Here is a 12,270-nt window from a genome sequence, read left to right as displayed (position 1 = left end):
GCGCCTTTCCAGGTTATCAAGTGGGTGCCCTCGCTCCTCAGCGTTTCGCCGATGGGCCAACGACGTCTCCAGAGGGTTCAATCGACATAAAGGCAAAAATACTACTGATTAAAATGATGTGAGGGTTGTGGTGGGTTACTGGGGGGGTCACTGGAACCCCCAGTACCTCTAAATCCTGGCTACGGCCCTGAGCAGCATTATGTCCCCACAGTGCAGTATTTTTATTTCTTAAATACATTTCATGTGTTCTTTATAATCCTGAAAACCCAGATTAGAAGTTATTGCACTAACTATTATCAATACAAGCCCATGTTGTTGGATGTTGATCCGACCCCCACTTGCCCTTTAAACCGAGAGGGCGGGTCCACCGGGGGGAGTGGTCCGCTCCTCGTCGGGCCGGATCGCCGCGGTTCACTCTGACCGACGAGAGGAGCTCACTGTGCGGGTCAACATGGTGAAAATAACCACGGTGAAGACCAAGCCGTACGCGGACCAGAAGCCCGGCACGAGCGGCCTGAGGAAGCGGGTGACCGTGTTCCAGCAGAACCAGCACTATGCGGAGAACTTCATCCAGAGCACCCTCTCGGTGGTCGAGCCCTCCGAGCGGCAGGCGGCCGCCCTGGTGGTGGGAGGGGACGGCCGCTTCTTCATGAAGGACGCGATCCAGCTCATCGTGCAGATCGCCGCGGCCAACGGGGTCAGTCTACCGGGGGGAAGCACCGTCCACCTCCGGCTGACGAGAGGCAACAGTCAGCCTGGACAAACACAACCAGCTAGCTAGCAAGTTAACATCGAGCTAACCGTCCCATTCATTCATTTCAGAGCATCACTTCGCATTCAAATGTTAATTATACGTTTTTATACCTCAAACAAAACTATATGTAACCACACTTTGATGCATATGACACGTTGTTGTTAAGTTATTAGCATGTTTTTTACTTTGCAGAGGTAATAACTTCCAGCTAGCAAGTGAACATCGAGCTAACTGACAGGTTTGCTCTCATAACGTTATATTTGCAGGCTCGAGCAGCTTCATGCTATTAGCCTCCAAATGTGATGTTTCCAGTGTAAATTGGACAGTTTAGCTTGATGTTCACTGGCTGGCTGGAAGTTATCGGCTCTGCAAAGTCATGTCTGGTCACTAATGCTAACGTCAATGCGAAAAACAGGCAAATAACTCAACAATAATGTGTCATAAAGGAAGCTAACATTACCGGGACGTTATCAGTGTTCAAGCTAGTTTTGTTCCAAGTGTTGTCATGGGGTATAAACACATTGTATTTAACATGTTAACGCTAAAAGTGATGCGGTGCACTAAAGTGAAGCTTCCCCTCATACCTGTGGTTTCATGGAGAATCAGTGTTGGAGCAAACAGGAGCTTCCTGCCTCCACATGTCAGTATTTGATATTAGATATTGTGCAAGATCTCAGGTTGTGCACGTGGAAGGAGACTCAGTGGTTCTCGTGAGGGTTTTGCAGAAGTTACACTGTTTTAAAATGACATGTTAGCATCACATGTCTGGCTTCTCCTGCACAGTCTCCAGTCTCAGATTGACTGCAGTGACCTTTTGGATAAAGTGCACGAAGAGGGGGGGGGGGGGGGGGGTGTCATGTCATGTCAAACCTTTGCCTTTGACATTTAAACACTGGCCAATGACACGACCACTTCTTTGCATCTTTGCTCCAGCATTAAAGATTTAAACCATTTTTCTGGAGATTAATATAATCGCATGTTTGGGGATTTGCAAAATTGCAAAAATGAGCAAACGGGTTTTTGAATCGTGCATGAAAAGGAAGCGTGGAAGCCTGACGTTGTGTTGTTTCGTAATAGCTGCAGTGAGATGCCACTGGCTGCTCAGGGGACTCCAGTCTGGAGAGGGGGGGGGGGGGGTCGAGAAACGTGCAGCCAGTCACGTTGCCCTGCATATGTCTGTAGCAGAATCTGCATGGGTCAAATGAATGAAGGGGACATACAGTTCGTTTCTTAAATATGAAATCATCCGATGTGTCATCCCAAAATGCTGCATTCACAATTGCAAGCAAAAAAAAAAGAAATCCCATGTTTGCTGCATCTGTGACCCTGTGTCTCGTTCACAGTTACTCTACAGGCAGCATCTAATGGTTATGCTGGGTTCATCACTGATGTCAGTGGGTTCAAGCTGCTCAAAGCTTTTGGATATTTCTTGCAGTCTCTCCACGAGTGTCTGTGGTTGGGAAACGAAGCAGTGAGGAAGCCGTTTCATTGCCACACGTACACATACAGAGGCGTCTCTGTTAATGTTTGCACAGAGCAAACCGCTGCATGTTTTAAAAAGGATGGTTACTGGACTGAGATAGATGTAACATGAAGATACAGTATGTACTGTATGTGGTATTTTCTGCAGCAGTGTGAAGGACTTGCATTACGTCCAAAGTGCAGTGACCAGAAACATTTAAATTAAATTGATATTTGGTGTGTGCAGCGTTTTCGAAATTGTTTCAAGGTTGTTCCAAAGCATCTCTGACAACTCACCACAGTTTTAGTTTCTCGCCACTGATCTGTCTGTCCTCTGTCTCTTCACGTTATCTCAGACTGACTCCATTAGCTTGAGTTTAGTGCAGTGCTGTCACCACACGATTTGTTGCAAGGTCTTCCTTGTTGTTCTTGTCGCCAAGCATAGATCTTTATGATTCTGGCTGTATAGATTTTTCAGTCATTATCATGCTTCAGAATACATTTTGAACAAATCCCGGTACCTTCCCGGTGGCGTTGTGTGATGGATAACAATCAACAGGTTTTGCACAGTACTATATGTTTTAAATATATCATAATTGCAGTGACTGTATCTTCGCTGCCTGTCTCCCACCCTATGTATTTAACTGACAGTGTTGTGGATTAACCTGTTCTCCTGTCTCCCCCATTTCTCCTTTTGTTGTTCCAACCTGCAGATTAATCGCCTGGTGATTGGTCAGAATGGCATCATGTCCACGCCTGCAGTCTCCTGCGTGATCCGCAAGATCAAGGCAGTCGGGGGCATCATCCTCACAGCCAGCCACAACCCGGGTGGCCCCAATGGAGACTTTGGCATCAAGTACAACATCGCCAGTGGAGGTGAGCGGTGACTATATTATACTCCGAGTTGTCAAAGAAGCTCACAGACCTAAGGTTCCTACTCGGGTGAAGAGGAATGTGTAATATTTAAAACGCTGTTCGACTTGAGCACAGTATCGCACTATAACCATCCACTTTTGTCCCCAGGTCCTGCTCCAGAGGCCATCACAAACAAAATATTTGAGGTCAGCAAAAGCCTGCAGGAGTATCACATCTGCCCAGAGCTGAAAGTGGATCTGGCCAAAATTGGCAAGCAGACATTTGAAGTGGACACTTTCAAACCTTTCACAGGTACACGAGCATGAGAAGCACAGCCCTACCCTTAAATAAAAGATAAACAGTATAATGGCACTTTACTTATTGATTTGTTTAAGGTTAACAGCAGGTAGTTGCAATGTGGTCGCAACATTTTGCTTTAAAACATGATCATCTTCTTTGATAATGAGTGAATGGCATTGTTTTATCTACCGAGCAGTCTGTAATGAAAGTCACTTCACTTCTTCAGATGTCTTGACTGTGTTGTGTTTCCTCTCATTCGTCTCAGTGGAGATTGTGGACTCGGTGGAGGCCTATGCTGAGATGCTGAGAGGCATCTTTGACTTTGCTGCACTGAAGAAGCTCCTCTCTGGAGCAAATCACATCAACGTCCGACTGGATGCTATGCATGGAGGTAGGAACCAGCACGACACAGGCTTTTGATTTTTATAGTGTAAAGGAGTTTTATAGTTTTATAATTAAGTACTCTGTAAGATTGTAAGGTAGTGTGCAGTTCCTCTAAATCGATTTTTATAAATGTAGTTATATAATTAGTCTTAATATCCCAGTGGGAAAATAGGTTGAATAATAATATTAATTAAAAAAAATACACAAAAGAGTAGGTTTAAGAGTTCTTCAAAGTTTTTCGTCAGAACATTCCGATACAGTCAACATCAGATTCATGTCACAAACATCAATATCAAACAAAACTTACTTTCCAAAGTAAAGTTAACTTAGGATAAATATGATCAAGCAACAAAGCAGGACAGCACCAGCACCATGTCTGGAGTCTCTGTAAGTAGTGCTGGATAACACTTAAAATTATATCTCTTTAACTTTGTTAATAAAAAAGAAATATTGTGTTGCAATAGCCAAACACTATCCAAACTAATTTCTCAAAATGACAAGGCTGACGGTGTACTGATGAATGAACTGATAAAAAACTTTATTAGGTTACTTTTTTTATTGTTTCTATGTAAAAGAAAGAAGAAACAGGGAATTCTGAATAAATTCAACATAATTATCGAGCTTAAACCAATGATGAAAGAAAAGCAGTTTATCTATTATTCCAAATATGTAGGATCACTGTGGAGTAACGCTATGTTTGTAATGTAAATATATCAGGATTCCCATTTGTTTATGGAATGATGGGAGTTTGAGGTGAATTTTACCAACATTAACTATAAACCAACATAAAATTGAGAACCAGTCGAGGAGAAGACATGATTGGAAATAAAATTCCATAAGGAGGTTGGACACTTGGATTAATGTCTGATCCAACTGGTATTAAAGTAAAGTTTAATGTGGTGAACTCCAGACGCTGACGGTCACTGTTAATGTCCTCACTCAGAGTTCCTTTATATCCCTGTGAGGGCATAACGACTCCTTTTTAATGACGCACTGTCCCCCTCTAGTGGTCGGTCCTTACGTGAAGAAGATCGTCTGTGAGGAGCTGGGTTCTCCTGCCAACTCGGCCGTCAACTGCGTCCCCAAGGAGGACTTCGGGGGCCACCACCCCGACCCCAACCTGACCTACGCTGCCGACCTGGTCAACACCATGAAGGGAGGAGAATATGACTTTGGAGCCGCTTTCGATGGTGATGGTGTAAGTCAGGGTCTCTTCCAGAGGGCGTGATTCTTTATAGCTGTTTTGAACAGACGGTATGTCGGGGGGGGAGTGTACTGGATTTCAATCTATGATGTCAGCTCTGGTTTATCAAGTTTTAGGTTTTAAGGGTTTTTCTTTTTTGGGCCTGGGTCCTGGGCTGAGTAATTCTGACCTTGGCCCAGGTTTCATTAGCCATTTTTCTTAAGCAACATTCTTCTCAAAAAAATTATCTGGAAAAATAATCTGCCAAATTATAATATATAAAAGTGATATATAAGAGAAATATGCCTGATGTGTCATATCTTCAGAATTCATAATGAGATCTAAGAAGAATATTTATGATTTATGTAGGGAATCTTTTCTAAAATATATTCCATTAACCCACTGAACAAACATTTACCACTTTTCAGGAAGTTAATTACTGTTAATTGAAATATAATAAATCATGTCTCATATTGGCGATTGTTCCCCCCCCCCATATTCAGGACCGTAACATGGTGCTGGGGAAACATGGCTTCTTCGTGAACCCCTCAGACTCTGTGGCTGTCATCGCTGCCAACATCACCAGTATCCCTTACTTCCAGAAGACTGGTGTCAAAGGACTGGCCCGCAGTATGCCCACCAGTGGAGCCCTGGACAAGTAAAAAACATTCAACACAACAGCTACTCTGAAGTTTTACCTCTTGGGTGAACTGTCAGAGCACTGATCTCCACTTGGTTACAGATGCAATGTTTTCTTTTGTGGTTTATTTTGCGTGCCAATCTGTTCCAGTGTGGCCAAAGCTCTTAAGATGCAGCTGTACGAGACTCCAACTGGCTGGAAGTTCTTTGGGAACCTGATGGATGCCGGCAAACTCTCCCTGTGCGGAGAGGAGAGCTTCGGCACCGGTGAATAAAAGTCATCACATTAGTAAACACAGAACTGTCGTAAGAGATGGAAGTGCCCCTCACTCACCCCCTTCTCCTCTCCGTCCTCTAACCAACCAGGCTCAGATCATATCCGTGAGAAGGACGGCCTGTGGGCGGTGCTCGCATGGTTGTCAATCTTAGCCACCAGGAAACAGAGCGTGGAAGACATCATGAAGGATCACTGGCAGAAGTTTGGCAGGAACTTCTTCACCAGGTCAGTACTGGTCCATGTAGGATGGTTCATGGAAAGTGGGCCTGAGTCCCTGAAGAAAAATATTTCAGGTTACCAGAGATAAAAAGACATTTAATATTTGACTGAGACGATGCAGGGATACACAGTAGTTTGGTTAAATGGCACTCTGCCATCTAGTGGAGAATAAGAGAAGTACAGCTCAGTTGTTCAGGTGGGTTTGAGATGCTGTTGAATTGAGTTACGTTACGTTTTATTAGTGACAGACATTTCTATCAATAAAGATAAACTGAATAACCTCTCTGTATAATACAATACAGTTAGACTGCACCAGAAACTACAACCAACTTTATCATTTCAAATTTCAATAAAAACAAACATGAAGGGAGAATGAATAGAATTACTGTTACATTACATCACTTTAGTTTTAACTAGGTGTACCTAATAAACTGTCCACTAAGTGTAGCTGTTTTAAGTCTGGCTTGTAGAAACTTGAAGTTTTCACAGAACAAAAGTTTTTATCCTTGCAAATAAAAAAGAAAGTAACTTGCCCACAAACTCAAAATCATCCCTCCTACACTTTTAGATTAAACTCATAAACCTGATTTCACCTTCCCATCGCAGGTATGACTACGAGGAGGTCGACTCAGACGCTGCCAACAAAATGGTCAAGGATCTGGAGACGGCGATGTTCGACCCGTCCTTCATAGGAAAGAAGTTGTCCTCGGGCGATAAGACTTACATGGTGGCTGTCTCGGACAACTTCGCCTACACGGACCCTGTCGATGGAAGTGTTTCCAAAAACCAGGTAAGGAGCCGACAAGGCAGGTTTCATAAAGAAAAACGATACTGTGCTCCCTCAGTTTTCCATCTATCATTGGATGTAGTCCATATTCTTCCTCCTGCCGTCAGACCTTCGTAACCCAAACAGTGACTTGATGTTAGAATTGACTCAATACATAATAAAGTCATGTTACCCAGCATGCAGCGGTGTGGCTTACCATACCTCTTGTACTCCACATGTTTTCCTTTTACACTGCATTTTCATTCATCATCGTCTCTCATCCGTCTCTCGCTCTCTCAGGGCCTCAGGATCATCTTCTCCGACGGGTCCAGGATTATTTTCCGTCTCAGCGGTACAGGCAGCGCGGGAGCAACCGTCAGGCTCTACATTGACAGCTATGAGAAGGACCCCCAGAAGATTTACCAGGACCCACAGGTCAGGCCGCTAGTGGAGTGATTCCAGCCAGCTAGATCCAGAGAGAAGGAAAGACTAGACAATGAAGTCATCAAATAGGAAAATAAACATCCACAGGACCAGGAACAGATTTATCTTTTCTCTTGGAATATTTTCATATGTAGAAAAAAAAAAGAGGCATCATCTTTTACAAAACTGGTCAAAGGTCAACTGCTAGTGTCAAAAGTGAAATGAGCTTTGAGTGCTCGTTGGCTCGGGCCCCAGAACTCCACGCTGAGTGGAATGATCTGTAATGTCCAAGACAGCCAGCTTGTGTTGAGTGGAGCGCTCCAGAAACAAGTTCCAGAGGTGGTATTAAACATGAGAGGCGATGGAGTTGTTTGGCCAAGTCTTGAGTTATGGCAGCTTATCAGGGCCAGTATGAAGAAAGGGGAAAGTTAGCATCAGGGGAAAATAAAGAGCGCTAGTTCCAACTAGACACTTCATAAAGTCATTCTGACTGGTGTGGACAGGGAGGGGATGTAGAACAAGAAAGCGAGACAAGCTCCAAAAAAAATGAGTAAAAATTCTCCTCCAGCCCTTTATCCTCTTCAGCGCTTTAACTCCGTGAATGAACAGATAAGCAGAAACATATTGTTTCAGGGTCTTAACTTGACAGATAAATGGCCTCAGGGTGAAGGGTTCAGTTGGCTGACTCCGACTTAGTTTGATTTACACTCCCAGAGGGTTTTATTTTTGATTAGAGCAGGTTTCGAGGAAGAGGAGAACGTCTGCACAACAACCAAACGTTATTTTCTGAGTTTATTTTTGGTTTGCTCATCTCCGGCTGAGAACCACCACCGGGAAATGATTTCATTCTGGCAGCTCTCTGCTTAGACCAGGACAGTTTATGTTTCTGCTCCATCTCAGGGGAGGTTCATGATCTGCTCCTTTTACATTTCATTGAAACTATTAATCAGGAGTGATTTTTACTGGTTGTAATTGGTTGTGTATCAAAAGGCCCCGAAAGGCCACACAACTGACTGGGGTTTGTTAATGGTCACTAGAGCTGCATATAACAATTAGAAAGAGAAATGAACTCAGTGAAGTTGTTTATGTTCCAGCAGTGCTGAGCTTTATTTATTATCCCAGCCAGTAAGATAGATTGAAGTTTAAGATATTTATTTTGTTCTTTCTATCCAATTATATGTTTTTTATCTTATCTCTATCTGTCCTTGTGTGTTTTATTCCTCTGCCTCCTCTACACATATGAAGACTTTGGTCTCATGTAGTTAACACTCGTAGATATCAGTCCTTCCACCAAGTTTCGTCCTGCTGACAAACTAATCAACCAACAGACCTTCAAAAACACAACCTCCTTTTAAATATACGTATTAATTGTTTGGTTATTTAATCATAACACATATTAATCAATCCTCATTTATCGAAGTTTAGACAAATAGACTTTCTCAAATCACGTTAGATGGAGGAAGGGGAAAAGATGCTTTTAGAAATAATATTTTAACTCTGATTACTCTGCATTAAATAATTTGCTCCTGTTGTTGCATGTAGCTCATACTTTACAACATATTATGTTGTTTGGTTATGGACGATTTGTGAAGACAACCTGAACAGGAAGTCATATTTTCTGTGTGTCTGTGTTATCTCCTCGTCCAGGTCATGCTGGCTCCCCTCGTAGACATCGCCCTGAAGGTTTCTCAGCTCCGGGAGCGGACTGGACGTACCGCCCCGACTGTGATCACATGATTCCTCAGCAACTGGATACCTCCACTCTCGTGGGGGGGGGGAGGGGGTGAAGCTGCACTCGAATTCTGTCTTGTGTTCTGTTCCTGTTCCCTTTAAAAAAAAAAAACACAGAGCTGGATGCACAACTGAAACTCAAACATCCCGTATTCCAGTATCCACTGCCATCTTCTAGTGTTGACATACGTTCAGACAAATTCCACAAAAAAAAAGATTTGGAATTAATAACAAATTTAAGGGACATTTTAAAGGGAATTTAAAGACTCAAATTGAAACTGTGTTTGTCCAAGTGTGTCCATATCTGTCTCTGAACTCTCATACATCAGCAAGTGGGGGCAGTCTCACCCCTCTGTCCATACATTTCCCCGACCGACCCAGTGCCTTCCCTCTCCCTCTGTTCTCCACAACCACCACAACTAAAGCCTTGAGAACTAACTCATCCACCATTAATAAAAGATATTTACGTCAAAATAAGACCTGGAATCATGTTTTAAATCTGCTTTCGTCTTTTTTTATGCATGTAAGTAATATTTCGATGTGTCACACGGGCACACAAAATGCACAGCACACCCAGGTATGTATAAATCCTGCACCTTTCCTTCAAGAATCCAGCTGGAGCTTGAGTAAGTGTCAGGGGGTCTGCAGCTGTAATTGCTTTAGCAGAACCTGGGTTTAGAAAACCGAGAGCTCACAAGAGAGACTGAAACGAGAGTGAGTGGGGTGGTATTAATAATAGCTCCTTTTTCACTTGGGAAATGATTCTAGATAAATGCAGAGATCCTGGGCTGCGGCGAACGAGCCAAGTCTTGGTGCGAGCTTCCAGGAGAATAAAGCCTCGCCAAAGACATTCCTGAGGCAAGCGGAGAGGCATAAACCAATTAATTCTCTCACTCCCTCGTAAGTTATCTTGCGTAATTAGAGAGTCGGTATAATCCTGATTAACGATTAGCATTTAAAAGTGTCAGGAGGTCGGAGGATCCCACTGGCAAGCAGACGGGAGCTGAAACAGATTTAGATTTGGTTTTTTTTGGAAAGGGAATGAGTGAAAGGTTGTTTGATGCAGACTGGACTTTTTGAGGCTCCACAAGTGCTGGATTGGTGTCAACTTTCTCCTCATATCTGGGTTTAAATTGGCTACGATTACGCTAATAGGAGCGTGGGTGGAATAAATCAGGTGCACGCTGCGTGTTTCCCTCTGAACTCAAAAGAGGTGGAAAATTGGCCTCAATCACAGATGGCACATTTTCCGCCAATTTCCGTCACGCGTGTCAGTGTCATTCCCCCTGACCGCCACAAGCGCCTCTACCTGTTTGCAGTAATCTCCCGCCTCCGCACGGAAAACACATGGCAAATAGTTGAAGTTCCCGGACTGGAACTAATTGGCCAATCAAGTTGTATTTTCTCGCCGATTTTGGAAGCGTCTGATGTGTGACGACGTTGTGTTCCAGCTGACTATTACTGCTATTCTACGTTTCCTGTGATTTACTGACACAAGCTCTGAGACACGTCACACACACACACACACACCCGGACCCCAGTACCAGCTAGATCTGAGTAAATGGTCCCATTCCTTTTGTCTGTGTTGACTTTAACATGTTGGATCAGGCTTTTAAGGCCCATTTTCCAGCCTTCAAAGTCCCAGTCAGCACTATGCAGGATACATAACTGCCCCAAACAGGTCCCCTCTATTCTCTTAGGATTCACAAAACATTTGTTTCAGGCCCTGTCAGGCTGACGCAGTGCAACACATAATGTGTTCCTCTTGCTCGGCCTGTAATGGCTCACAGGCTGTATTTGGATTGGCTGTCAGTATGTCAGGTAATCACAATAAGGCTTACATTAAGCCGGCCTGGTCCGCAGCTATTAGATGTCCAAATGGCTTTTCTCTGGAGCTGGCACGGAGCCGCGTTTCTTTAGAGCGTCCTGTTCGTTGCTCGCTCGCCAGTCGAGGGCAACGTGGTAGACAAAGACATCATTCTCCCAAGTCCTCGAAAAAAAGGAGTCAGGAAAGCACAAGTGGGTTTCATTCCCCCTCCGGTTCTTATGGTTCCTTCTGTGAACTCTCTCTCATGCTCAGGCACAATTTTCTGTGTCAATGATACAGAATTAGAGTCAGAAGAAGTGGATTAAATAATGTTATGCCTTTCTCCATCTCCTCCAAAGTGAACAATTCAGTTCCTGTTTTGATTTCACCACTCAAACGTAACTGCAGTATCAACACTCTTGTAGCTCGTAACTGCAGCGTCACGTGCACATGTGAGAAATGTGCACGTCTCAGACTCTGAAACCTCACTGCTGAAAAAGTTCCTGCAAAACTCAAGTGCCAAACATTTTTCTTCCACCAGAACCGATTAATTATCTGGATCTGCACCAACTTGTACGCACTTAAAAATCTCAAGACGATATGCGTGTCTAACTTTTTGCATCAAGATCCCAAAAATGTGTTCCTGACAATTTGAAAAACATTTCATTAAGATAAAATATATAAAATTATGGCAATTTTGACGATTTAACTTGAACCGGTGGTAAAACCTGCAATGGGCTCTGGGCCTGCTGCACCTCCATCTGCTTGGCTGGCTGCGGGGTCATCAGCTGGGGACCACCATGCTTGTTTTCGCCCCTTTATCCCAGAACATGTACTGGTAGCGGGGGTGTGAACACTGACGACAGCTCGTAGCTAACTTATCTCAGCCACAGCCAAAAGCTTGACTTCTCTGTTTTTTTCAGTTCTCAGCTTCTTCTCTGTAGTATCTTGGTATTTTTACTAAAGTAAAACATCTGAATACTTTGACTACCACATTCACATATTAGTAACTGTAATATAAGTAGTGGGTTTGAAATTACAATCTCCTTCCCGCTCCTTACTTGAAGTGAAGTTTATTAATATATGGAAAGAAGAATGGGAGAATATAAAGTTGCTGTTCTAAACACATTTTCTTGAAACGGTTTCTGAAAGGTTGATGAATTAAATCATCATTTCCTGTGTAAGACATCGATGTTTCCTGCTCACAATGACGACTTCCCTTTCTCTTAATGCAGCGGCACCATAATGTTTGCAAGTTGCCTCCACCCTTGCATTTGTTGTACATTAACACTGACTGTTCCAAGAGACACCTCACAGCATTTCAAAGGTGACCCCATGAAAACACAACATGTAGCACTGAGTTAAAATGATTTCCCCAGAGTGGAGGGATGTGTAGGTGGATACAGAGGATGGACCACGACCAATATTGTGTGTCAGCCATTTAACGATGCCTCAACTGGGACGGCAACTG

The 12,270-nt window shown here is 43.5% G+C and overlaps 1 protein-coding gene across 1 annotated transcript; it reads left to right on the top strand.

The window, feature by feature from the left end:
* The first annotated feature begins 357 nt into the window (after positions 1-357).
* Positions 358-9,469, top strand: pgm1 (phosphoglucomutase 1). Its single transcript, XM_034581982.1, has 12 exons — positions 358-697; positions 2,929-3,091; positions 3,239-3,382; positions 3,636-3,761; positions 4,762-4,952; positions 5,441-5,595; positions 5,728-5,843; positions 5,943-6,078; positions 6,679-6,862; positions 7,139-7,273; positions 8,909-9,072; positions 9,124-9,469. Exons 1-11 carry the CDS (start codon positions 452-454, stop codon positions 8,996-8,998), a joined length of 1,686 nt encoding a protein of 561 aa, XP_034437873.1. The 5' UTR covers positions 358-451; the 3' UTR covers positions 8,999-9,072; positions 9,124-9,469.
* Positions 9,470-12,270: the final 2,801 nt, after the last annotated feature.

The sequence above is a fragment of the Hippoglossus hippoglossus genome, chromosome 4, assembly GCF_009819705.1.
Source record: "Hippoglossus hippoglossus isolate fHipHip1 chromosome 4, fHipHip1.pri, whole genome shotgun sequence".
In the NCBI taxonomy this organism is placed as follows: domain Eukaryota; kingdom Metazoa; phylum Chordata; class Actinopteri; order Pleuronectiformes; family Pleuronectidae; genus Hippoglossus; species Hippoglossus hippoglossus.
Note: the sequence above shows the minus strand (reverse complement) of the source record. Positions and strands in the feature narration are given on the sequence as shown.

What these genes read in the sequence shown, in the direction of transcription:
- pgm1 (XM_034581982.1), top strand. Translation starts at nt 452, where the DNA reads ATGGTGAAAATAACCACGGTGAAGACCAAGCCGTACGCGGACCAGAAG. An exon ending in ACTGGATGCTATGCATGGAG is followed by an intron (nt 3,762 to 4,761) that starts GTAGGAACCAGC and finishes GTCCCCCTCTAG; the next exon opens with TGGTCGGTCCTTACGTGAAG. An exon ending in GAAGTGTTTCCAAAAACCAG is followed by an intron (nt 6,863 to 7,138) that starts GTAAGGAGCCGA and finishes TCGCTCTCTCAG; the next exon opens with GGCCTCAGGATCATCTTCTC.